At 42.1% G+C, this 27,752-nt stretch overlaps 1 protein-coding gene across 2 annotated transcripts; it reads right to left on the reverse strand.

Annotated features, from left to right (window-relative positions):
- Positions 1-27,571, reverse strand: pals1a (protein associated with LIN7 1, MAGUK p55 family member a). Of its 2 annotated transcripts, none has more exons than XM_072365737.1 (17): positions 27,389-27,571; positions 16,030-16,328; positions 15,310-15,487; positions 14,813-14,913; positions 14,448-14,555; positions 12,756-12,833; positions 10,310-10,450; positions 9,649-9,810; positions 9,472-9,549; positions 9,215-9,398; positions 8,075-8,146; positions 7,838-7,909; positions 5,516-5,683; positions 5,347-5,436; positions 2,601-2,713; positions 2,408-2,518; positions 1-2,327 (listed from the first exon to the last, which is right to left on the reverse strand). In XM_072365737.1, the coding sequence occupies exons 2-17, from the start codon at positions 16,198-16,200 to the stop codon at positions 2,151-2,153; spliced, it is 2,004 nt and encodes a 667-aa protein (XP_072221838.1). In that variant the 5' UTR covers positions 16,201-16,328; positions 27,389-27,571; the 3' UTR covers positions 1-2,150. The 2 variants fall into 2 exon arrangements, with proteins under 2 accessions (XP_072221838.1, XP_072221839.1); XM_072365738.1 differs by lacking the exon at positions 27,389-27,571 and adding an exon at positions 24,375-24,447.
- Between the last annotated feature and the right edge of the window lie 181 nt (positions 27,572-27,752).

A 27,752-nucleotide genomic window follows, 5' to 3' on the forward strand; every position in this document is an offset into this window, starting at 1 on the left:
TCTGTGAAGCGAAAAACGGCTCAAAAACTCTTCTTCTGTGAAGCGAAAAACAGCTCAAAAACTCTTCTTCTGTGAAGCGAAAAACGGCTCAAAAACTCTTCTTCTGCGAAGGCGAAAAACAGCTCAAACGAGAGTAAAAAAAGGTCGCAACGTTGAGGAAGTTTCTTCAGATTTATCGGTTTTCTATAAAATGTGACGGGAGGAACGTTTCTGTTTCTATCATGTGCGAGAAACTGAGCTTAAACGTGAAGTTTCTCTTGTTTTCTTCAAATTTAAGGTTCTATTCTCACTCGTTAGTGTTTGAGGCAACAGCTGCGTTCGTCAGCTTTAAGCCACGTTTATAAATCCTGCTCATTTTCTGATCTCAAACACCGACAAGCTGCTAGAAAGTGTTCAGACTCAGAAGGCACGAAGAAATTCGAAGAAAAAGTCTTCAGGACTTCTTTTCTGAGGTTATGAGGTAAAACTCTTCTTCTATGAAGGCGAAAAGCGGCTCAAAGGAGAGTGAAAAAAGGTCGGAAAGTTGAGGAGGTTTCCTCAGATTAAGCAGTTTTCTATAAACCGGTGATGAAGACGAACGTTGGCGCATCGGTTTCTATAATATGAGAAACTTTTAAAACAGACGGCTGTTTGAAAGCGTTCAAACTGACTAAAGCTGCAGGAAATGATTCTGATCTCAGCTGATGAAGTGAAAACATAAACAATAGCAGGTTGTGATTTTAAAACTTTTTAAAGTGAGATTAAACTCCAAAAAAAAAAAAAAAACCCTAAGAGGCGAAATATTTCATCGTTATCAGGAAAAATCGTGCGGTGAGAAACAGAAATTCATTACAGTGAAGAGGTGAACAAACCGGTTCTTCGGAGGTTCTGAAGGAACCAGAACCGGCTGCAAAGAGGTCAGAGATTCTAACGTCTTATCGTTTATATTCTGAACACATCGGGAGCCAGGGAGCCAGTCCTGATGGTTTCCGCCTGGGAGGTCGTTCCCAGCTCGGCGTTCTGTGGAAACGAGACGGTAGAAACATTCGTTTATTCTGTCCACGGCTCAACTGACATCAGGGCTGATGTTACCGAACGCTCTGAGATTCTGAGGAAACGGCGTTTAACATCATCCGGACAGTTTGTAGGTGGAAAGAGTTACTTTAGTGATGAAATGTGACGTATTTTAAAGATTAAACTGTAAAAAGTGGAATCACACACCATGATAATCAATTAAAGGTTTCTGTTTGAGCTACGGCTCATTTTATAGGAAACAGTTTGAGGAAATATTCCCACAGAAGAGGATCAGATGCACTTTTATTTCCTTCAGTAAGTGATGTTTCAGAGCTCCTCCTCACACCTGGGGACAGTTTTACAGGTAAAATGAGAAGGTTTTTGGATGCAAAAAATGTCAAATTTCATCATTTATATGTAAGTCCCCCCCCCAAAAAAAAAGGTTTATCTTGTAATATTTGAGCTGTTCTGTAAGATTTAAACTTTATCTCTTAATATTTGAGTTGTTCTGTAAGATTTAAACTTTATCTCTTAATATTTGAGCTGTTCTGTAAGATTTAAACTTTATCTCTTAATATTTGAGCTGTTCTGTAAGATTTAAACTTTATTTCTTAATATTTGAGCTGTTCTGTAAAATTTAAACTTTTAATATTTGAGCTGTTCTGTAAGATTTAAACTTTATCTCTTAATATTTGAGCTGTTCTGTAAGATTTAAACTCTTAATATTTGAGCTGTTCTGTAAGATTTAAACTTTATTTCTTAATATTTGAGCTGTTCTGTAAGATTTAAACTTTATCTCTTAATATTTGCGCTGTTCTGTAAGATTTAAACTTTATTTCTTAATATTTGAGCTGTTCTGTAAGATTTAAACTCTTAATATTTGAGCTGTTCTGTAAGATTTAAACTTTATCTCTTAATATTTGAGCTGTTCTGTAAGATTTAAACTCTTAATATTTGAGTTGTGCTTTGATCAAAAACACATTTTAGGTCATAATGTGACATTTTAACGTAAAGTTTCACGTTTGCCGTTTGCCTAAAACTCTCCGATGATGTGAGGATTCCTCAGAAAACATCAGCCCTGTCATGTCACGCCGCCGCCGCTCCCGTGTAAAAACCGCACACGCGTGTTGGCGGTCCAGCTTGCCAGAGGCGTGTGCTCAGCGCAGCCAGGAGGAGGGCACCCACTGCGGCTCAGTGTCCAGTTTGTTGATGAGTCGCAGCAGCTCGTTGTACGCTTTGTCCTGATCCGTGTTGATGACCACGGCGTCGAACAGGTGGCCGCAGGTCTGCTCCATCTCCCGGGCTTTCTCTATGATGTCCCGCAACTCCTCCGGCTGCGAACACACAGAAACATGTCAGAGGTGTGAACCAGCTGAGGTCCAGCGGTGCGAGAGTGAACAGGGCAGGCGGGAACCTTGGGGTTCTTGTTGTCTTTAGCCAACAAGGCTCGAAGTCTCTCCTGGGAGGGCGGCGCGATGAAGATGATGTACGGCTTCAGGTCGGAGCTCCTCAGCACCTTCAGCGCCTGAACACAAAGGAACACAGCAAAGACTCGTGAAGCCATCCCGCCATTTGGACTCGGCTCCGGTTTTACGGGCGCCACCCACCTGCGTGTGCAGACAGAGAACGCAGATCTTTCCAGTGTTGATGACCTGCCGAACGGAGTCAGTGCTGGTCCCGTACAGGTTCTTCTCAAACTCACCAGACTCGATCAGCTTCCCTGAGACAGACAAAGCAGAGGGGATTAACTCAGTGTCCCAAACCTGGGGCTGCAGGTTTCCTTGTGGTTCCCAGAGTTTCTAAAAGCAGAATGGGAGGCAGAGCCTTCAGTTATCAGGCCCCTAAAAGCAGAATGGGAGGCAGAGCCTTCAGTTATCAGGCCCCTAAAAGCAGAATGGGAGGCAGAGCCTTCAGTTATCAGGCCCCTAAAAGCAGAATGGGAGGCAGAGCCTTCAGTTATCAGGCCCCTAAAAGCAGAATGGGAGGCAGAGCCTTCAGTTATCAGGCCCCTAAAAGCAGAATGGGAGGCAGAGCCTTCAGTTATCAGGCCTCTAAAAGCAGAATGGGAGGCAGAGCCTTCAGTTATCAGGCCCCTAAAAGTAGAATGGGAGGCAGAGCCTTCAGTTATCAGGCCCCTAAAAGCAGAATGGGAGGTAGAGCCTTCAGTTATCAGGCCCCTAAAAGCAGAATGGGAGGCAGAGCCTTCAGTTATCAGGCCCCTAAAAGCAGAATGGGAGGCAGAGCCTTCAGTTATCAGGCCCCTAAAAGCAGAATGGGAGGCAGAGCCTTCAGTTATCAGGCCCCTAAAAGCAGAATGGGAGGCAGAGCCTTCAGTTATCAGGCCCCTAAAAGCAGAATGGGAGGTAGAGCCTTCAGTTATCAGGCCCCTAAAAGCAGAATGGGAGGCAGAGCCTTCAGTTATCAGGCCCCTAAAAGCAGAATGGGAGGCAGAGCCTTCAGTTATCAGGCCCCTAAAAGCAGAATGGGAGGCAGAGCCTTCAGTTATCAGGCCCCTAAAAGCAGAATGGGAGGCAGAGCCTTCAGTTATCAGGCCCCTAAAAGCAGAATGGGAGGCAGAGCCTTCAGTTATCAGGCCCCTAAAAGCAGAATGGGAGGCAGAGCCTTCAGTTATCAGGCCCCTAAAAGCAGAATGGGAGGCAGAGCCTTCAGTTATCAGGCCCCTAAAAGCAGAATGGGAGGCAGAGCCTTCAGTTATCAGGCCCCTAAAAGTAGAATGGGAGGCAGAGCCTTCAGTTATCAGGCCCCTAAAAGCAGAATGGGAGGCAGAGCCTTCAGTTATCAGGCCCCTAAAAGCAGAATGGGAGGCAGAGCCTTCAGTTATCAGGCCCCTAAAAGCAGAATGGGAGGCAGAGCCTTCAGTTATCAGGCCCCTAAAAGCAGAATGGGAGGCAGAGCCTTCAGTTATCAGGCCCCTAAAAGCAGAATGGGAGGCAGAGCCTTCAGTTATCAGGCCCCTAAAAGCAGAATGGGAGGCAGAGCCTTCAGTTATCAGGTCCCTCTCTGTGGAACCAGCTGCCAGTTTGGCTTCAGGAAGCAGACACCCTCTCTACCTTTAAGATCAGGCTGAAACTCTCCTTTCTGATACAGCTTATAGTTAGGGATGGCTCAGGTGAGCCTGAAACATCCCATAGTTCTGCTGCTATAGGCCCAGCCTGCTGGGGGAGCTCCCATGATGCACCTCTCCTCCACATATGACATCATTGCTGTCATTAACTTGTGTTTCTCTCTCTCAGCAGGTATCTCTGGCCTGGTGTTACGCTGCTTGTTGTCCCCTCTTTCCTGTCCTCTCAGCAGGTGTCTCTGGCCTGGTGTTACGCTGCTTGTTGTCCCCTCTTTCCTGTCCTCTCAGCCCCAGCTGGTCCAGGCAGATGGACCCTTCCTGGTTCTGGTTCTGATGGAGGTTTCTTCCTGTTAAAAGGGAGTTTTTTTCTCTCCACAGTCGCCTCGTGCAGCTCAGGATCAGAGGGAAGTTTCAGTGAAATCTGTTGGTTTCCTTTGCTGGGAAACTTTTTTAAATTGATCCAAATGAATTGGACTAGTTTGGAATTTAATTAACTTTAATTGATTGGATTATGATTTTATTACAAAGTACTCGATCATATCTTTGAAATAAAGTTGTAATAGTGAGGTAATAACCAAGTAATTACAACGTAATAATCAGGTAACATCCTGGTAAAAACAACAGTGGTAATAAGCTCATAATAATGAGGTGATAGGATGATGTTTCCATAGTATTAACGTTTAAAGAGGTAAAAACCTGTAAAGAATATGTTATAGTGCTGAATTCATCCCTTATGGACTTTAATTTGTTTTAAGATGACGCTAAAGAAACTAAATGTTTATTAACTTGTAAAACTCACCTTAAAGTGGATTAAATTCACATTCCTTCCATCAGTCTACAGTCTGTTTTTGGTAGTTTTAGTTGATAAATTGAAACGCTGAAGTCAATAACTTGCATCGTAAAAGGTTTTAAAGCCTGAGGCCCACCAGGGCTTTAAGTATTTACTTATTATTTTTATTTGTTTACTCAACAAACAAAAGATCACACAGCAGATCAGGATAAATACAGAGTCGAGCCGTTTGTGGAGCTCAGTGGAAAAATAAAGTGATATTGAGCTATTTGTAAAGGCTTAAGTGTTCCCAGCAAACAGCGAAACAACACAGGAGGCTTCAGGAGTCCCAGACTCCTCTGACATCGGAGACGAGGCGAAGCTTCGTTTCCGGCCTGACAGGAAGACGGGGATAAAGTGTCCGAACCGGGCTGAATACCTCTGTAAATGAGAGCTTTCAGACGCTTTCTCTTTGGGTCGTGACCCGAGGACACAGTCTTACCTGCTGCCAGCTCCGCCTCGAAGGTCTGACGGGAAACAAAGTGGTAGTCCCGCCCACTCAGCTCTCCTTCTCGCCGACTCCGGGTCGTGTCTACAGACCAGAAGACAATCAGAAACCCATCAAACACACGAGATCAGGCCAACTGTCCGAGGTGGAGACGCAGCCTTACGAGGAACGGCTCCGGCGAAGCGCTCTGGTTGGCTGTTGAGAAACCTCTGTCGCAGCTCCGCCTGCCCGCAGCCGGTTGGACCAATCAGTGCGATCGGCCGCTTCCTATTGGCCGGCTGGTGATACAGAGCCATCTCCTCATAGGTGAGAATTTCATCGTTATCGAGATCTGGAGCGACGCAGAGGAGATAAAACACGTTTAACACGTTTTGATTTATTGATTTTAAATGGTTAGAGTTATTGATATTAAACTGTTAGAATTATTGATTTAAACGGTTAGAGTTATTGATATTAAACTGTTAGAATTATTGATTTAAACGGTTAGAGTTATTGATATTAAACTGTTAGAATTATTGATTTAAACGGTTAGAGTTATTGATACTAAACTGTTAGATTTAATTATATTAAACAGTTAGATTTATTGATTTAAATTATTAGATATTATTGATTTAAACGGTTAGATTTAATTATATTAAACAGTTAGATTTAATCATATTAAACAGTTAGATTTATTGATTTAAACTGATAGATTTAAATATATTAAACGGTTAGATTTATTGATTTAAATTATTAGATATTATTGATTTAAACGGTTAGATTTATTGATTTAAACGGTTAGATTTATTGATTTAAACAGTTAGATTTATTGATTTAAACGGTTAGATTTATTGATTTAAACAGTTAGATTTATTGATTTAAACAGTTAGATTTATTGATTTAAACAGTTAGATTTATTGATTTAAACAGTTAGATTTATTGATTTAAACGGTTAGATTTATTGATTTAAACAGTTAGATTTATTGATTTAAACGGTTAGATTTATTGATTTAAACGGTTAGAGTTATTGATACTAAACTGATAGATTTAATTATATTAAACGGTTAGATTTATTGATTTAAATTATTAGATATTATTGATTTAAACGGTTAGATTTATTGATTTAAACGGTTAGATTTATTGATTTAAACAGTTAGATTTATTGATTTAAACGGTTAGATTTAATTATATTAAACAGTTAGATTTATTGATTTAAACGGTTAGATTTATTGATTTAAACAGTTAGATTTATTTATATTCAACGGTTAGATTTATTGATTTAAACGGTTAGAGTTATTGATACTAAACTGATAGATTTAATTATATTAAACGGTTAGATTTATTGATTTAAATTATTAGATATTATTGATTTAAACGGTTAGATTTATTGATTTAAACGGTTAGATTTATTGATTTAAACAGTTAGATTTATTGATTTAAACGGTTAGATTTAATTATATTAAACAGTTAGATTTATTGATTTAAACGGTTAGATTTATTGATTTAAACAGTTAGATTTATTTATATTCAACAGTTAGATTTATTGATTTAAACTACTAGATATTATTGATGAATATATAGACTAAAGTTCCCAAAAGATGTTGAATCAGAAATTATTCCTAATTTAATCATCTCTAATAGAGTTTTTTTTTAACCTTTTATTTATACAACATAACATCGTCATAAACATTGTTTAGATAAAGTGAATAAAAAGTGTTGGTTTGATTTTAACGCAGCTGTGGGGAGGAAGAAGGTGAATTAAAACTCACCTTAAACAGACTCCAAAGGTCAAAGATTTTGTCGGGTAAATTATTACAAGCGGCTTACTGACCAAACTTTTCACTGTGTTTGCCTTCAGAAAGTCGGGGGTAAAGTTCCTCATTTAACGAGCCGTTCTGATTCTCATTTCAAAAGTAAGTCACTCCTTAAGTTGACTCCGCCTCCTCCGCTAAGCCCCGCCTCTTCTGCTAAGCCCCGCCCACTCACATCCACCCTGCTGGACGGATGAAGCCAGCTTCTGGTGGAAATGTTCTGCTGTCAGCTGCACTGAGGAGCATGCATCTTCCATCCAGCAGCAGCCTCAGAGGATATAAGAGCCCAGTGGATAAACTATATCTGAGGCTAATGTTCCAGCAGAGTTAGCTAAAGACTGTCACTGAGAAACATTTATGTGAACTAAAACAGAAGCCAATTCAATTATAAACTGAATTCTTCAGCTTTTTCCTGCAGTCAGGCCATTTGTTCATGGAAATGTTGCTATTCTCATATTAGTTTATGATTAAATATGATTGTATTCTTTTCTTTTCTTTTCCACCTCTAGATCTACGCTCTGATTGGTGAAAATAACGAGTAAATAACCATCACCATTCCCACTTTGCACCATTTTGATTCACCTATTCACATTAATTCTTTCTGAACTGGGCATTAAAACACCTTCTAGGAACTGGGGAGGTTTATTAAGGTGAAACCTTGGAAACTCACGATGGAAACACAACAACAGTCATACCATCATTCTTGTGGGCGTTGTAGAGGAGCTTCTTTCTCTTCCTCTTGTTCTTCTTTGCACACCACAGCTTACCTGTAAACAAACAACTTATTCGGTACATTTCCTTCACTTAACCAGCAGGAATGTAAAGTTACAGGTGATACGGAGTTACTATGAACCACTTCACCGTATGAACGTTAACAGAACTAACACCATAACAGGGTTATTTAACAGTTGTAAAGACTTTTTGTGACTGACCCGACTTCTCAGGCTCTTTGTCTTCTTCTATGGTTTGTTTCATGGCTTCTCTCTGCTGCTGGAAACTCTTCCCTGTGGAGTAAAACAACCCAGAATGTGTTCAGAGCTGCTACTTGGACTTCACCTGACACGCTCTCACACCTAAAAACACAATCACTGAGTTTCAGTCACAAACTGAAGGACCACAGCTTGATTTTTCTCAGATTATTTCCCATCATGCACCTGGTGGAAACTCTTAACAACGATGAAGTCGACTGATAAGCAGCTTTTAGCCAGAGCTGCATTTTTAACAGCAGATGAAACATCGTTCCTGCCGTTTCCAGTTAGTTTCTCCTCCCTTCGTTTGGTCCAACTGAACCCTATGATTTTTTAGCCTAATCGTCATGGTTACCGTCAGCCTCCTTGGCAGATCACGTTAATGTTAAGTTCGTCCGATCCGACTCAGACTGAAAACTTACCAAACTTTGTCTTTAACTGGCACATTTTTCCTTTTGTATGTTTGGTGGACATACAGGAAAATCCTGCTCTCATGTTGGATTGTTGGCCACTTTGTTAGAAGCTTTTAGCTAAAAAAGTATTCGTGAGTTACTTTGTGTCAGAACCCATTACTTTTCTGTTGTTTTGTTGCAGTGGAAAAGTGTCAGCTGCAGCAGTTTTTAAACGTTTTTTGCTCTTTGGCTCCCCCTACAGTTGTGGGGTGCAACACCACTCTCATTAAAAATAAATCCTGCACACTTACAGCCATACACATGAGCTTGTTGTCATGTTGAAGAGGCCACGAAGACGCCATCAAAAGCCCACAAAAAGTGAAACAAAAGTTGTAAACTGCGGTATCTCAGCCCTTAGCTGCTCCCGGGCACTTTCAGGCCCATGAATGTATTCAATAAAAGTCAAAACCCTTAAAAAAATGAGTCAAAAGTTCACAAACTTCTCTATTGTTGCTTTAATTGTCCCTGAAGACTGCATGAAGCATATCAAAGTACGTTTTTAAGGTACCGGCACGATGTTGAGTTTCATTACTTCCGAAAACTCGTTGATTAAACAGTAAAACCGATGTCTGAGAAAACTCTCAGCAGTTTTGTTACTGCACGACTTGTTACTGTTGCATCACCCTGAAGAAGCTCCCATTGAAAACGGTACCTGGGACGAGTCCAGCTAGCGGCTGGTTATCCTCATCTCCGTCCCTGTACGCCTGCCACCAGTTGGGGTCTGACTGGCTGATAATGTGGAGAATATCCCCTTTCTGGAAAGACAAGCCCAGCTCTCTGCAGGGCACGTACGGGTCATCAGAAGGGTCATAGTCAAAGTGTGCCTTCACGTGGACCTGAAGGGGGGAGATGACACAATCAGGCCTGGATGATTCCCTGACTTGGGCAGATGCCGCCGCCGACACTCACCACGGACTCTTTGACAGGAGGAGGTTTGCTCTGGGAGCTGGGTATTAACACAAAGGTCAGGAGGCCGTGCATGTCCGCCTGTCACAAACAAACACCAACAAAATGTTTCACTGGGACTTCATTCTCCACGCCTGAACGTTACTCCTCAGAGAACCGTGTGAAACAGAGTAAACTCACTAAAATGTCAAAGACTTGGTTGACGTCCTTCCCTCTGATCTCGATGCCGTTGATCTCCAATATTTCATCTCCTTCTGAAAGAAGTCCGCTGCGCTCAGCCGCTCCGCCGCGAACGATGCGACTGATCACAACGTTTTCCATTTCATTACGAACAGTCGCTCCCTGCAGATCAGAGAGATTCATTCATCATCCTCACAGTGGAGGACCGAGGAGTCAGAGGACAAAGCTGCAACACGTGTTATTCTGAGCCGTTTTCTCCCAGAAAGACAGAAAGGAAGGAAGGAAATCTTAAAGTCGCTCATACGTGGGACACATTTAATGTTCCTCACAGCTTCATCTCAGCAGCCAATCAGAGAGCCACGTTTATATCGAGTAATCTCTGAAAACCGCACAAACAATGAGCTTTAAGAGCTTATTCAGGCAGTTTTCTTACAACTTTTACAATAAACATTCACATCACGTTGAGTAGAAATGTCCAGGCTGAAGGGTTTTATCATGCTTATAAATTCAGTTGCCTTCAGAATCATAGTCAATAGTCATAAGATGAATATTTACGATGAAGATGGACCAAAGAGCGTTTATTCGCCAGTTTACCCCCGGCAGGATCTTCATCTTAAACTAAATGTGGTGTAATGAAGCCGTCTCCGTGTGTTTGACCCACCAGTGGGACGTCCCGAGCCTTCTCGATACGAACTATCTTCACCGTCTCTCCTCCCCACTGGGTCAGAGTCTCTCCTTCGGCAGGCAGCGTCTCCGGCTGCATCTCTCTCTCTGCGATGGCGTCGTGGGCCAGAAGCAGCGACTGCAAAACAACTCAGACTCAGACTGAGGCTCCGACTCGGACTCAGACTGAGGCTCAGACTGAGGCTCGGACTCAACTTATTGGTGACAGTGTGTATTTGTGTACCTGAATGTGTGTGTGTGTACCTGAATGTGTGTGTGTGTACCTGAATGTGTGTGTGTGTACCTGAATGTGTGTATTTGTGTGTACCTAAATGTGTGTGTTTGTGTGTACCTGAATGTGTGTATTTGTGTACCTGAATGTGTGTGTGTGTACCTGAATGTGTGTGTGTGTGTGTACCTGAATGTGTGTGTGTGTGTGTACCTGAATGTGTGTGTGTGTGTACCTGAATGTGTGTGTGTGTACCTGAATGTGTGTGTGTGTGTACCTGAATGTGTGTGTTTGTGTACCTGAATGTGTGTGTTTGTGTACCTGAGTGTGTGTGTGTACCTGAATGTGTGTGTGTGTACCTGAATGTGTGTATTTGTGTGTACCTAAATGTGTGTATTTGTGTACCTGAATGTGTGTATTTGTGTGTACCTAAATGTGTGTATTTGTGTGTACCTAAATGTGTGTATTTGTGTACCTGAATGTGTGTATTTGTGTACCTGAATGTGTGTATTTGTGTACCTGAATGTGTGTGTGTGTACCTGAATGTGTATTTGTGTACCTGAATGTGTGTGTGTGTACCTGAATGTGTATTTGTGTACCTGAATGTGTGTGTGTGTACCTGAATGTGTGTGTGTGTACCTGAATGTGTGTATTTGTGTACCTGAATGTGTGTGTGTGTACCTGAATGTGTGTGTGTGTGTGTACCTGAATGTGTGTGTGTGTGTACCTGAATGTGTGTATTTGTGTACCTGAATGTGTGTATTTGTGTACCTAAATGTGTGTATTTGTGTACCTGAATGTGTGTATTTGTGTACCTGAATGTGTATTTGTGTACCTGAATGTGTGTATTTGTGTACCTGAATGTGTATTTGTGTACCTGAATGTGTGTATTTGTGTACCTGAATGTGTATTTGTGTACCTGAATGTGTGTATTTGTGTACCTGAATGTGTATTTGTGTACCTGAATGTGTGTATTTGTGTACCTGAATGTGTGTATTTGTGTACCTAAATGTGTATTTGTGTACCTGAATGTGTATTTGTGTACCTGAATGTGTGTATTTGTGTACCTGAATGTGTGTATTTGTGTGTACCTGAATGTGTGTATTTGTGTACCTGAATGTGTGTATTTGTGTGTACCTGAATGTGTGTATTTGTGTACCTGAATGTGTGTATTTGTGTGTACCTGAATGTGTGTATTTGTGTACCTGAATGTGTGTTTGTGTACCTGAATGTGTGTATTTGTGTGTACCTGAATGTGTGTTTGTGTGTACCTGAATGTGTGTTTGTGTACCTGAATGTGTGTTTGTGTACCTGAATGTGTGTTTGTGTACCTGAATGTGTGTATTTGTGTGTACCTGAATGTGTGTATTTGTGTACCTGAATGTGTGTATTTGTGTACCTGAATGTGTGTTTGTGTGTACCTGAATGTGTGTTTGTGTACCTGAATGTGTGTTTGTGTACCTGAATGTGTGTATTTGTGTGTACCTGAATGTGTGTGTTTGTGTACCTGAATGTGTGTATTTGTGTGTACCTGAATGTGTGTGTTTGTGTACCTGAATGTGTGTATTTGTGTGTACCTGAATGTGTATTTGTGTACCTGAATGTGTGTATTTGTGTACCTGAATGTGTGTATTTGTGTGTACCTGAATGTGTGTATTTGTGTACCTGAATGTGTGTATTTGTGTGTACCTGAATGTGTGTATTTGTGTACCTGAATGTGTGTTTGTGTACCTGAATGTGTGTATTTGTGTGTACCTGAATGTGTGTTTGTGTGTACCTGAATGTGTGTTTGTGTACCTGAATGTGTGTTTGTGTACCTGAATGTGTGTTTGTGTACCTGAATGTGTGTATTTGTGTGTACCTGAATGTGTGTATTTGTGTACCTGAATGTGTGTATTTGTGTACCTGAATGTGTGTTTGTGTGTACCTGAATGTGTGTTTGTGTACCTGAATGTGTGTTTGTGTACCTGAATGTGTGTATTTGTGTGTACCTGAATGTGTATTTGTGTACCTGAATGTGTGTATTTGTGTGTACCTGAATGTGTGTATTTGTGTGTACCTGAATGTGTATTTGTGTACCTGAATGTGTGTATTTGTGTACCTGAATGTGTGTATTTGTGTGTACCTGAATGTGTGTATTTGTGTACCTGAATGTGTGTATTTGTGTGTACCTGAATGTGTGTATTTGTGTACCTGAATGTGTGTATTTGTGTACCTGAATGTGTGTGTCCGACAGCAGGGTTTGGAGTTCGATTTCGTCTTTACTCTGACTCGACTGCATGAGAGTCCTGACCTGAAACCAGGGGAGAAACAGACATTAGTTCATAAGGGCAGCACATCTTTTAGGGTGACTTTTCTGAACATATTTAACTCTCTAAATAAATCCTTCAAAGTGAGCAATAAAATCTTAGAATTAATCCAGAAACTGACCAGGAACCAATGAAGGGAAGACCAGATAAGCTTTTTAATCCCAGCTAAAGAGGAGATGCTGAGATTAGGACCAACAGAGGACTGATCTATGCCCAAATACAGAGCCTGGATTACATTTTCCAGCTCCTTTATTAGTTTTTCCAGCTCCTTTATTAGATTTTCCAGCTCCTTTATTAGATTTTCCAGCTCCTTTATTAGTTTTTCCAGCTCCTTTATTAGTTTTTCCAGCTCCTTTATTAGATTTTCCAGCTCCTTTATTAGTTTTTCCAGCTCCTTTATTAGTTTTTCCAGCTCCTTTATTACATTTTCCAGCTCCTTTATTAGATTTTCCAGCTCCTTTATTAGTTTTTCCAGCTCCTTTATTAGTTTTTCCAGCTTCTTTATTAGTTTTTCCAGCTCCTTTAATAGTTTTTCCAGCTCCTTTATTAGATTTTCCAGCTCCTTTATTAGATTTTCCAGCTCCTTTATTAGATTTTCCAGCTCCTTTATTAGTTTTTCCAGCTCCTTTATTAGATTTTCCAGCTCCTTTATTAGTTTTTCCAGCTCCTTTGGGGGGAGACGAGGAAATAGCTTTGAATTATTCCCAGATTTCTCATCAAATCGTGACAATAAGAAGCCAAATGAGTCACTAAAGGAGTTAAATTTATCCAAACAAATGAGCCGTTTTACTCTGTAATCTGTGTGTGAAAAACTATTAACTGAGTTTCTGAGGTTAAAATGTGAAAAACTTAACCTCCCCTTCGGGTCATCTGAGGAGTGCAATGGATGCAGTTTAAAATTAAAGGAACAAAATGTATTTATACGATAAGCTTGGCATGAATTACTTTTACTATTTGATTGTAGGAGCATTTTTCATCGTTGTTTAAGGTGGATTTTTATTCAAAAAGACTTGAATTCAAAGAGGAAACGTGTGTCTGTGTGTGTGAGTCACCGGGTGTTTAAAGGTGTCACCATCAGCACCTGGATGAGCGTTTTCTCACAGTCTGAAGGTAAAAATAATCCTGTTTTTATCTCCCGATTCTGTTCCAGTTCATTAACAACGACAGAGCGGCGTGATTCTCTGAGCGTGAACAGGAGCTCGCCTGTGGAAGCCAAACGCAGGGCAGGGGGCGTCGAAGGCAACACGGAGCAGAAATAATGTGTTGCTCTTAATGAGATTCCACTGAAATGAGCCGTGAAAGGTTCCGACAGCTCTGGGGCGGAAGGTAAATCATACGAGCTTCATGGACTCTGTTTAAAACTGCTCATAAAGCTGAGTTAAAACCCAACTCCGCGGAGTCTTCCCGCTGTTTTCGTGTGTTTCTGTGGGCCGGTCCGATGTTGTGCGTTTGCGTTTCAGCTCTAATTGATGCTGAACAGAGCGGCTCTGTCTCCAGGCTCGTTATTTAACACTCGCTGACCTCGGCTGTCACTGTCGGTTTGTGGCTGCCAACGAGGGAAATGAACATTTAGGATGAAGGAGATGTGGATGTGTTACCTCCATGGCCAGCAGGAGCGCCTGTTGCGTGTGTGGGAACGGAGGGGAGGGTCGGTGCATGCTGGACGCCACCGCATTGTGGATCCTCAGCGCCGACTGGAAGTCAGACTAACAGAGAGAGGAGAGAGACACCCATAAGTTCTGCTGAATCAAACCCAAAACCCAAACCTCCAAAGGTTTGCAAAGCTGCATCTGAACAAAGCACTTGTTCTGGAACAATGTCCTCTGGACAGACCAGAGCAAAGTGGAGATGTTTGGTCCTAATGCACAGCAGCACGTGTGAATATCTTCCACCTGAATGTGCATCAGATTGTGCTAAAAGGCAGGAATCCCTCCTGACCGGAGGATCTCTGCGGTTACGGTACCTTGTTTAGTAGAGCGAGGACCAGCTCCACGTCATTCTGACTCTGCTGGTCGGACAGGCAGCACCGAACCTGCTTCAGCGACAGCAGCAACTCCTCCAACTCTGCAGAAACCAGCATGAAACAGCATCTTTACACCAAAGACAAGAGGCTGTGTTCCAACCTGAAAGTCTGACTAGTTTCAGACGATCAGAGGCAGGCGACAGCAGCTTATTCTGCCCACGGGTTCATTTCGCTCCAGCGTGAGCAGCCAGCTGCTGTTTTTGTGTCAGCATCACCACCTGACAAACAAACTTTTAATGAAGTCGTCCTCCCGAGCCTCTGGTGAGCTGCCCTCCTTCCCTCCCTGAGGAATTCCCTCCCTGACACTTCTCCTCACATTCCTGTCCTCCTCCTCTTCATCCCTCCTTTTGGCGACCTGTTTCCGCCTCCTTCCTCTTGCAGATTATCACAGAAACAACCTGCTGTTGCACAAACTGTGTCGTGCGTGTGATTTTTACCCAGAAAAACGTGTGTTTGCTGGCTGCCGAGCGCCGCCGGCTGCGGTATGTGAGCGTCTTGAAGGAATGTGGGGTTGTCGATCCCGATGTGGGGATTCTGGGAGAGCTTCCTGAGTCGGAGTGAGGCGTTCAGGTCCAGCTGCCGACCCTCTTCCTCTCTGCGACGCCGAAGGTCCTCCTAACACAAGCAGAAGGAAGGAAAAACATGTCAGTTTCACAGCTTAAAAGCTGCACATTTGGAACCCAGTGCAGCTTTAACTGAGGCTTTACTCTGGTGTGCAGGTGACCACGCTGAACTGAACATCTGGACCTGGCTTCCTGGTTCTTTCCAGCACTGGTTCGCAACCTTTTTTCCCAGATAGGTGTAACCACTGTGATAAATCTCCTAACTTTCCCCTATTTGCATCCTTTTCTAGAACAATTCCTCCCACTTTTCCTTTCAGAAAGAGTAACAGCGGCTTTCAGCTGGCAGGAACGAGGTCTGTTACTCACTTTTGATTTTATTTTCAAAGGTACGAATGTCTTCTTTCTGCTGCATGCGATGAAACAAGCTTAATAAATCGCTCTGAGGTAACAGACTGACCATAAAGAAGCTTTAAAAGGTCGACAGCATCAACAGGGCGTGGGTTAGCTTGGCTTTGGTCCCAGTGCAGCAGGATCTGCTCAGCTGCAGCTTCATGACGGAGTTGAACACATTTAGCAGTGATAAAGCAGAAGTACCTGGTGCTGTCTTATCCTCTCCAGCTGTGCCGACCGTCGGACGGGCAGCGTTCGACTGCCCAGTTCTCCCGGACAGTCAACGGCCATTTCCCGGTGCTGCTGTCCTCCCCTCAGCTCGTCGTCTCCTCCTCCCTCCCCGGCAACATGTCCGTTTAGATGGGAGGTTGTCATCCCTCACACACGTGGGGCGCCGGGTGTGTGTTTGAGTGTCTCCGTGGGTGTGTTGATTAAATTATGTCAAGAATGATGAGAAGTCTAGGAGGGTAACTCCGTGAAACGGGCAGCCATCATTCCATCAGCTGTGGAGAAAACAGGAAAATATGTTACTGATGTGATATTTCTGCTTTACAGAGCCTTGGACTCTAAAAGTGACGGATGAAGGTGGAAATGTTCTGCTGTCAGCTGCACTGAGGAGCATGCATCTTCCATCCAGCAGCAGCCTCAGAGGATATAAGAGCCCAGTGGATAAACTATATCTGAGGCTAATGTTCCAGCAGAGTTAGCTAAAGACTGTGAATGTGCAGCAAACACTTTTCATCCCACTGTTTTAACAACTTGGTCCAGTTCAACGCTGGACTGAAGGAACTGAGCCACAAAGAGGATCAGTTCCAACTCTCAGAGCCTGAACTTCAGAGCAGGGAAATGGAAGCATCTGAGAAATAACTCCTCATGGTTTATTTACTGATTTATTTCTTCCTTTAGCAGCAGCTAATGCTAACAGCTTAGCTAATGAAGATGGCGTACACCAACTTCTAAGGAGTTACTGCTGTTCCTTTCTGAAAGATGAACATTATTGTTCCCACATTACTTTGTTAGCTGAAGCTAACGCTAACAGCTTAGCTAATGAAGATGACGTACACCAACTTCTAAGGAGTTACTGCTGTTCCTTTCTGAAAGATGAACATTATTGTTCCCACATTACTTTGTTAGCTGAAGCTAACGCTAACAGCTTAGCTAATGAAGATGACGTACACCAACTTCTAAGGAGTTACTGCTGCTCCTTTCTGAAAGATGAACATTATTGTTCCCACATTACTTTGTTAGCTGAAGCTTTCTAGCTGAACGGTTCCGTTCTGCAACTCAGACAACCTGCAGCTGTGTTTAAGGTGTGTTTCCAACACAACACCGGTCCTCTCCTTATTCTTACACCCTTTCAATCGGACTGTGAAGACAGGACTGAGAAAAGCCACTGTGCTTAAATGTGCTCTCGCTGTGCAGATCTCCAGCTTGGTCCATTACTGTGGATCAGAAAGCATTGTTTGCTAGCATCTTCTGCTAACTTACAGCTAACTGCTAACTTACAGCTAACTGCTAAACTGTTTTCCTCTGGGATCAATACAGTAACTATCTGTATCTATATGGTCCGACTGCATTAACCCTGAAAACTGATCATTAACAGTCTGTGTTGTCTTAATAGCACAAATGTAACAGTAAAACATTTGGATGTACGAGTTAGATGACTTCTGAAAAGTCAAAACAGTCTAACTCTGTGTTCAGAGCATTAAAACATTCCTCACAATCCAGACAAATAATCGTATTACATGAGCAGCTTGACATTTAAATCTACTACAGATGTAGTTCTAATCATTTGGAAATAAGTTAGTTCTGTATCTAATAGGGAAAATTATATGAGCCAAAAATCATATCTAGGAATTTGTTGGCTGACTGGTGTTCGACAATATTTATCTCAGTGTTTTGTGTGAAAATAATTAAAGTTTTAAGGTTAATGTGAGGCCCTTTTATCTGCAGATGGTGATGAAAATGAATCAAAAACCAAAGTTTACTTTCCTCTTATAAAAGGTTTAGGTTGTAAATGCATAGAGGTCATTTAAAGGTCATTTAGAGGTCAAACTAAACTCCAGGAGGAAAGTTAACGTCACTGAGATCTGTCAGAGAAACGGAGCCCAGCAGCAACTGATGAAAACTGTGTTTAGACATAAAACATCTGGACACATTTTGGATTTTATGAACTCACCAGAAAGCTCAAAGCAGGTCGGAAACATGCAGGGTGTAAAATCTGCAAAATCCTTCTGCAAAACAACTGAAATGAAGAACAGACGAAGTAGTTCCGACGTTTAGAGAAGCTCGATTTCTGCCAGACGAACATGTTCACACGTCTTTAAAAAGCCTGGCTTTTAAATCATTTAAAATCATCACCGGCGCCCAGTTCCAGGTCTGATTAAGGTAAAAAAACAAGTGACGGTTTTAAGGAGGACTCATTTCAGAAGGCTCCATCGTTAAATGAGGAACTTTCAAACAAAGGGGAACTAAAGAACTGCAGGCTTGTGTTTCCGGGGACACGCTAACACATGCGCCCAGGAACAACATCAGAACCTTTACGTTTATTCTTTGGCACAAAGAAGCCACGTGAGAGTAAATTTAGCTCTCAGGAAAGCATCTGAAACACCTGCTGCTTCTTCTTCTGCTGCTTCTAAAACTGTTCCAGCGGTGTTGGGAATTTTACGCAGAATCAGAACTTGAGATGAGTCGCGGATGATGTTGTTTGGTTTTTTTGCCTTGTTTTCTTCTTCTTCTTCTTCTTCATTCATCAGGGATGACGTGAGGCTGACCTTTTGACTCTCGGCTGAAACTCTTATTGTTCGAGGGCTCTGAACCGGTCTCAGCACCCTCACCTTAATGTTTGCAGCTTCGTGTTCGCTGTTGTCGGAGGAAGCGTCGACCCTGAAGGGGCGGCAGGGATCCTCCTGCACTTAGCTCCACTCAGACGGTCCTTATCTCCGTTTTACGGCTCTGCTGGACCTCAGACTCTGGTGTCTGCAGTGAGCTTTTCTGGGATCATTCAGGTTTGAACGTGTTTTTCCTGCTGGTCAACATACAAACCAGCAGCCTCGTGCATCTAAGCCACCTGTGCAGTCCACCTGAGTGACACAGACGCCTGTTTTTATGCTTCTTTTAGTCATTTTCAGTCGGAGGAAAGATGTCTGCGATCAGAGGAGAGGATGTGAAGGAAGACGGCTTTTTAACCAGCAGCCTCAGTGAAGTCAAGTGTTTGCACTTTAAATCCTACAGCGTTCAGGCCTTTAGTTTAAAGTCATCTGCTGAACTTTCTCAGCTGTGGAGATTGAAACCTGTGCAGTGGAGTTAGTTTATCAGTTTATTAGGGCAGCTAAACTTCACCTGTACGAGAATACAAAGGTAGAAGAAGAAAAGCTGGACATCCTTCCAAGGTTGTTGAGTTAAGTGGCTGAAAAAAAAAAAAAAAAAACACATTCCTGGACTGAAAATGAGTGAAAAAGCAGCCAAATTCATGTGTTTGAGGTTTAAAAGGTTTGATTTTTAAGGTTTAAGCTCAGTTATCTGTATGGGTGGAAACCTCCGTGTGAAACAGGGACTGGAAATTAGTTAAATTATTCAAATTTTAAACATTTTGGTCTTTTTAATTCACTGCTGAGGCTCCTCAGGTGCATTTTTAAAGATTTAAGCAGAGTCCGGCTGCTTGGAAGGAAAATATAAAGAAACTGTATAGGTATATACATATATATCTGTATAACTGTGGACACATTTATCCGAAAGGAGGAAACTTTAAGTGTGAAAGCAGATTTTTAAACAAATATTCAATCCTGTAGATAATTTAGCAGATTTTTACAGCTTTATGTTGCTCATTTAGTTCATTGATCTGTTATTTCTTTAAATTTAAGCTTTATAATCTTCTACTTCTCCGCTTTAAAGCTCACTTTTGCTTTTTTTGGTGCCGATATGAATATATTCAGAAATTAGAGCTCTTCTTCCACTTATCAAACTGTCCACGTGAGGTTAAAAAAATGCAGAAAATACGTCCGTTCATATAGTTTTTAAAAGTGTCCAGGAGCAACACGGCGTTTCTTTGAGTGAAGCTGAAGCTTTTATGGCCACAGATCCACTGATGAGGAGGAAGAAGAAGAAGAAGAAGAAGAAGGTGTGTTTTTGACCTGAAAGAGTGGGAACATTTCAAAGTAAAGTGTGTTTGAGTGTCCACTCGGACACGCTCCCTTCCCCCAACCGTGGAATTTCGTTCCCAGGACAAACTGACATTCCTCACTGCTGCATCATGGGACCTCCGCTGTGTGTGTGCACGTGCACGTGCACAGCCCTGCTGCTCAGAGATACCAGACCTGTTGCACTGAAAGATAAAGCATCCATTCAGATCCTCCTCAGCATCCATCTGTGCTCTCTGTCCTGCTTAAAGATGACATCACGGCTGCTTCTGCGGTTAAACTAGCGCCCCGCTCTGTCGTGCTGCTAGTTAGTGACCCGCACTCTCACTAACTACCACTCAACCTCTCACACTGTCAGTAAACATCAAAAAGCTGAATATTTCCAGCAGAAATTTGGAGTCATGAGCTCAGTTCAGCTCAGCATTGTGGATGCTGATCTTTAAGCAACCTCACTTTCAGATGTAGATCTGAGGCTTCTTGGGAGATTTTTCAAGTCACAAAACCCCCTTTTAGTCCAGATGTTGAAGAACAAAAGCCAAAGCGGTCGCTTCCCTTTTCGACTGACAGTCCAAAGACAAAATAACGCACCTGACTCCGTGAAAACACCAGATTTGTACATCAGCAGGAGTGATGTTTGCATAAAAGTGGAATAAAACCTTTGTTTTCAGTCTAAAATCAGTGAATAATCATAATAAATCATTCTTACTTTGGGTTTAATTCTGCTCAGAGGTCTGTAAAGAGCATCCAAAGATGGCCAAGTCATGCTTGGGCTGAATGTCTGCAGAATGTGTTTCTGAGGAGCTCTGAAAGAAGGCAGACCACAGGCCTTTCTACAGAATCAGCCTGAGAAAACCTCCCCGATGAATTCAGAGGAAACTGTTAACAGGTTCAGACACTATCTGTCTGAAATCCGACGGGAGCAGAAGGGAGGTGCGGTCGGGATGAGTCTGCAACAGGATTCGTGTTAGCAGAAATCAGGAGGGAGCAGTGAAGGTTGGAGCTCAGATGAGTTTGCTGCTGCTTACTCTCAGGTGAAGTCTAACAGTGGATGAGATAATGTTTACAGCCTGTCCGGCTGCTTGTCTGTGGTCTGACTTTGGTGTTAAAGGTGACATAATCTGACATTTTTAACAATGTGACACATTTTTCTGATGTTTGAGACGGACTTTGGTTAAAATAACCTGTTGGTTTAAGGCTCTCTGTCTGTTTTCAGGGTGAATTCACACCAGAAACACTCCAGCTCTATAGATACAGATAGTTACTGTATTGATCCCAGAGGGAAACAGTTTAGCAGTTAGCTGTAAGTTAGCAGTTAGCTGTAAGTTAGCAGCAGATGCTAGCAAACAATGCTTTCTCATCAACAGTAATGGACCAAGCCGGAGATGTGCACAGCGTAACTCGTAGTAATGCATGTGCACCGTTAATTACTGCGTTTAAACATTTTGGATATATTAACCTCATTAAACATTTGTACCTGGAGACCTCCATCTTTATCAGAAACATGCCGATAATGTAACGCTAACACAGCGAGAGTGAGGAGAGGACCGGTGTTGTGTTGGAAACACACCTTAAACACAGCTGCAGGTTGTCTGAGTTACAGAACGGAACCATTCAGCTAGAAAGCTTCAGCTAACAAAGTAATGTGGGAACAATAATGTTCATCTTTCAGAAAGGAACAGCAGTAACTCCTTAGAAGTTGGTGTACGTCATCTTCATTAGCTAAGCTGTTAGCGTTAGCTGCTGCTGAAGGAAGAAATAAATCAGTAAATAAACCATGAGGAGTTATTTCTCAGATGCTTCCATTTCCCTGCTCTGAAGTTCAGGCTCTGAGAGTTGGAACTGATCCTCTTTGTGGCTCAGTTCCTTCAGTCCAGCGTTGAACTGGACCAAGTTGTTAAAACAGTGGGATGAAAAGTGTTTGCTGCACATTCACAGTCTTTAGCTAACTCTGCTGGAACATTAGCCTCAGATATAGTTTATCCACTGGACTCTTATATCCTCTGAGGCTGCTGCTGGATGGAAGATGCATGCTCCTCAGTGCAGCTGACAGCAGAACATTTCCACCAGAAGCTGGCTTCATCCGTCCAGCAGGGTGGATGTGAGTGGGCGGGGCTTAGCGGAGGAGGCGGAGCCAACTTAAGGAGTGATGTACTTTTGAAATGAGAATCAGAACGGCTCGTTAAATGAGGAACTTTCAAAGTGGAACTAAAATAAATACACTTTTACACTTGCTGGTGAATAGAAAGAGGGATTTTTACAGAATACGTCACCTTTAAGATGTCACTTTGGTTTATTCTGTTATTTCTGTCCGTTTAATTTGAATCAATTTGAAAAAACTCCAACTGCTAAAGTGTGTTTTCGGTGTTGTGAAATATTAATTAACAGTTTCTGAGTTCATACAGACATTAAAACATTAAACTGGAAGTTATCTTTCAGATTAATTAGAAAAAAACAGCCTTCTCTGGACATGTAAACAAACCTCGTCGTGCCAATTAAAATACTAATGATCTTATGAAGTGGAAGGCAAATCCATGACCCACTTTTATCCACTTTTATCCAAACATTCCTCTGAAACCTGACAGTTGGCAGGGGGGGGGGCACCCAGTTTGCTTTGTGTTGTGAATCCTGACGACCTGCAGACCAGTTTCCAGTTAAATCCCAACCCTCGGCTAAATAAGCTCTTATCTTCTGACCCGCTGTACAGCAAACTGCTGCAGAAAGACGACCCTCCCCCCCACCACACAACCATCTGCCACCACCGCTGACCCCCCAGTGTGTAAACATGAATGTGAGCATGCATGTGTGTCTTAGTGAGCACAAAGAAGGGCTGGAAGCAGTTTTTACTCCCTCATGAGCCATCGCAGTGTACTCGGAAAGAGCTGCAACAGCAACCGAAATGTTTTTGGTTTCTTTTGTCAACAAACTGCATCTTGTTCCTGTTAAATACGTTCATATTTAAAAAAAAATCGTTTTATTACCATTTTTTTTACTATAAATTCCTTTAATCTGAGTAAAAATCTTCACATTTAGCCTTTATTTCCTGCTCGTTTTCTTCTTTTGCACTAAAAGTTGCATTTAGCTTGAAACAATGGTGCAAGTAAAGAAGAATTTACAGTAAAACGGTTCTAAAAGGTTAATTTTCCTCCTGATTCTCCACATTAAATGATTTAGAGCTGCAGTGGTTTACTCAAATGGAAGAAAATAATAGAAGAGGTATTGTTAGTCAGCTTTAACCGACTGCACGGTTTACAGTGACTCATGGACGAGTTATTTCCTGTAAAGCGGCAGCAGGGTGGAGGCTCGTCTCGAAATGTAAAGCTCCAGCTTATCTCCCAAATGTTTGCAGTCAAAGTCTCCGCTGCCTTGGAAATAGCTTTCAGCAGGTTGTGGCGGAGCATGAAGGCAGATTAAACAGAAGCGATAACTCAGTGTCAGAGAAGTATCTCCTGTGTTAGTTGGGCTCGGGTGAAACTTCTGTTATTTCAAATGGAGGCTTCGCCACATCGGGCGCCATCAGCTGGGCGCTGCTTTCAGAGTCAGATCCACGAACTCGCTGATGTTCTCTGGATCTTTCTGAAAACTTCCACACCAAAAATAAGAAGAGCTGCACAGCTGATCGACTTTTAACCTCGATTAAACGGACACAATCGACGGATGTATGAGAGCGGAGAGACAGAAACCAAACGCTGGCAGCGGATGGCGAGGAGCTCGTTTTGGTGTTTAACTGAAGGAAAATGCACCAACTGGCCTTAAAAAGGCTGTTAACAAAGACACTGATGTACAATAATAATCAGAAAAGCCTCCTGATCCAACTCACAGTTTAACTAAAAATAGTCTCGTCCTGTAGAACAACCCGAGGCACAAGTCGCCGCACTGGGAGGACGAATTTAAATCAACATGTAAATGTAATTTCTATGTAAAAACATAGAAATGAATCAAACTGTTTTATCAAACAGCTGAACACTCAGGCTTTGCTAAACTTGCAAATTCTTTCAAAATAGTCAGTTTTAAGGTGAAGAAAATGAAAGAATCAGCTTTTAATTTTAGTTTCTACATCAAATATCTGCAGAAGTCTTAAAAAAAAGCTTTTTTTAGAGTTTAATGAGCTGCTGATTGACAGGAAACATGGACCCAAACAACTTTAAGGACTATAAAAGTCCTAAAGGAGGTAACTCAGCTCAGAGTGGTTAAAGATGACAGAAAATCATCATCATATTCTGAAATGCCTGATCGGACCGAACGTGGACGGCAGTCGGAGCACAGGACTCAGTGGAAGTTTAGCTGCTTCTTGATTCGCCGGCTGCCAGCACCAATCGGGTCGGAGAAATGATGCGAGCAGCAGAGCATTCCAGAGAACAGAGGACTCCTGTATTTCACTGTTCCCCCATCAGCCTGTCCTCACTAACTCACCCCGACTGTGCGCTCAAGTCAAACTTTGACCCGCCTGAAGGTCGGTTCCAACTCTGAGCATCGCTGATCAGCTGCAGGCGATCCTCTGCAGGGAAGAAACGAGGCAAACAGGAGCCAAAACACACCAACAACCTTCAAACTGAAACTATCCGAGGTTACAGGCGCCAGCTGAGCAGGTCTGACATGTGGCCGGGGAGATTTCTACGATGCTGAACGAAACCAAAGATGAGAGAAGACGTGCGAACAACAGAAGAGTGGAAAGGTTTACCACATCTGTCCATCTTTAGAGCACTTTTCAATGAAAATATGCAGCACAAAGAAAATATAATAAGACTGGAAGCATGGAGTAGATCAGAAGATAGAACAAAAGACAAAGAGGAATCACTAAGGTGGGATGAGATGCAGATTTAGCATAAAATCATTCAGAAAGAACTGAATGCAAGTCCAATATTGTTAAGTATATAAATTAATAAGATTCAATTAAAGGCTTTAATTAAAGGATGAGTCTTAAGTTTGCTTTTATAAATATGAACACTCTATAGATGAGGGTCACAGTACGTTTTAGTCCCAACGAAAAAGCTCCAGGAGGTTCATAAACCGAAAGAAAATCACATATATATCATTATTAACCTTTATTTAACCAGGAAATAAAACTCTGCAGACAGGCAGCGGCTCAGCTCGGCAGGAATAAACACAAGAATACACTAGAATATAGGTGTAGTAAAGATAATCAGTTAAAATAACACAAGTTTAACCAGAACCTCTTACAGATAAAAATCTGGAAACGCACAGGAAAAAAAACCTATAAAATACTTTTCTATAAAAATTTAAAAGAGAAAAATGATGAATTATGAACTAGCTTTCAGTCACAGTTGGGGCTGGATGATATAACCAAAAAACGTATTTATCTGGTCAAACCAAAGAGGCTGGATGAACATTTTAAAGCCAAAGCCGAGCAGTTCATCCTTCTTCAGGCTCTGATTGGTCCACAGGTCGTCAACACGTCTGTGATTGGTTGACAGACTTAAATCAAACCATCATGGAAGGACAGCAGATGGTAAAAAGCAGCAAAAAGTAAGCTTTAAATAAAGTTTCATCTGAATTCATCTGAAATGACCGCAGCTGAAAAATGCTTTTGTTTGTCCTGGTAAAAATCTTTAATGTGGACGAGCTCATTTTATTCTCTTTTAACCTCTCAGTCTGTACCTCCACTTCTTCTCCTCCTCCCCTCCGAGTCTGAATCCTTCCAGCTCCACTAAAATGTCTGAGTTTCAGAAACTAAGCACCAGGTTTTAACCTTCAAACCTGTCATACGCAGACTTATCTGGGCATTTGGAGTCAGATTTAAAACCAGGGTAAAGGAAGCCGTGATAAGTCACACATCAGCCCCACCACAAACACTGACCTCAACAGTTTTGGTGTAATCTCATGCAGGCTCGGCCCACATACCATTCGCCTCAGAGATAAGATCCGAGGCTCTCACATATCAGTTCCCGTGCAGCAGCGCCGTTAACCTTCAATTTCCACAAGCAACTCTGTCATTTACGGTTAATTCTGCACCATGAGCCTGTCGGTTCTGATAAGCACAAGGACACAGAAGCCCTAATGGGACAAAACACATCAACAAGACCAGAAACACACGTCAGGAGACGAAGCCGGGCCTTAAAACTGCGACCACTCAGTCCCATTTTTAGCAAAGTGTGAATTAAATATAGAAAATACGTCATTTTCTGTCTAATGAAACACCCGGAACATGTGACCTCCGGTCTGCAGAGGCTGTCATCTGCCTGCGTCAGGCCAAAAGTCAGCTGCTGCCGGTTAATTTTCTGCAAAAACTGCTCATTTGAACCACTGTGTCACACACTGGAGTAAAATAAGATGTGGAGCCAGCAGGCGATGTCTTATATTTCGTGTCCCGCTCCCTCTGGAGTCAAGTGGAAAGCTGGTTTTCCAACTCCAACAGCAGGCCTGAGGTGATTTAACTTGGAGGGGGGGTAGTGATGGAGCTGCAGGGTGTCAGCCAGCAGCAGGATTCAGAGAATCAACCAGTTTCAGCACATTTACCCACATGTACACTTTATTCAGCGCTCAGGTTCAGTATCTATGGGTTTCATCTAATCATTTATGTAAAATAAGAAGAAAAATCCTGTTTAATTTGTCTCAGAGTAAAGTACTGCTTAGAAAATCATCTTTTCATGGCAAAATTAAATATTTATGAGTAATGTAGTCCAGATGAAAACATATAAACCTGAGTAGTTCCAGAGCAACTGGTCAAAACCACCAGGAACACATGAAACTTTCATCAAATACATGTTTTCTATGGGATTTCTTTTGAAAAGTTGTGTTAAAGAATACTTGTTATTGTGTTTTATTGCATGCTGACATCCTGGAATGTTGTGTACTGAAAATATTGTTGTGTTTCGCACCTCAGGGTCACACCAAAGTCATTTATAAATGTTAAAAATGCAAGTGGAGTGTCGGTTCACACCTCACACAGAAGGCAGGACTAACCAACCTGTTATTAACTCATCTTGTGTGATATTAAGAGTGTTTATAGTGAGTACACAACACAGTACTTGACAAAATACACACTAATATAACACTGAATAGCGCTAAATCACAAAAGATTAAGTGCAACACAACAGACAGTATTCTGTAAATAATTACACATCAGCAGCGTGTATCTGAGGAAGCTGAAGTTTCTGTATTTCACAGACAGGGTGGACTGACAGCTAGCTAACTGAAAGCTAGCTCAAAGAAAGTCCTGTTTTGTTCATTCAGCTCTTCTGTCAAAGCGATTAACTCAGATAATCGCTACCTTTTCATTTGTCAGTTTGTATGGGTTTTGTGTGTCTGGTTAGTAAGAAGCCACCAACTTTACTGAGCTAACAAGGGTTAATTTTACCCACTAATGTCAGGCTAATGTTAGCAGCTAACCGCTAGCTGTGCCCTCCAGCGGCACCTGTTGATAACAAAGCCACTTCAGTCCGGAGCGACAACACGGGAGGACTCACCTCCGTGTCTGAGCCGTCCACGTACTCCTTTAAACTGCTACATCCAACTGGAAACTCCGGAATAAGTGTCAGTTTTAATCCAAACAAACGTAACTCAGGCTGTATTTTCCTCAAACTCACAGTTTCACTCTAACACTTGTTGCTCTTTCGTCCGCAGCGGAGACTCCCTCCTCCTCCTCCTCCTCTCTGTCTGTCACTTCCACATTCAGACAGTGGGTGGAGTTAACATGCCACCGACGTCATAAAACAAAGACGCTAATTGGATGCAGTTATGAAAGGAATTCTCTCTCAACCAATCAGATACGTTGCTACGCTGCACGAGAGGAGCACAGTGGAATGATGCTGCATTCGATGGCACCTGGAA

This window comes from Leuresthes tenuis, unplaced genomic scaffold (assembly GCF_036924035.1).
Source record: "Leuresthes tenuis unplaced genomic scaffold, fLeuTen1.0.hap1 SCAF_15, whole genome shotgun sequence".
In the NCBI taxonomy this organism is placed as follows: Eukaryota; Metazoa; Chordata; class Actinopteri; order Atheriniformes; family Atherinopsidae; genus Leuresthes; species Leuresthes tenuis.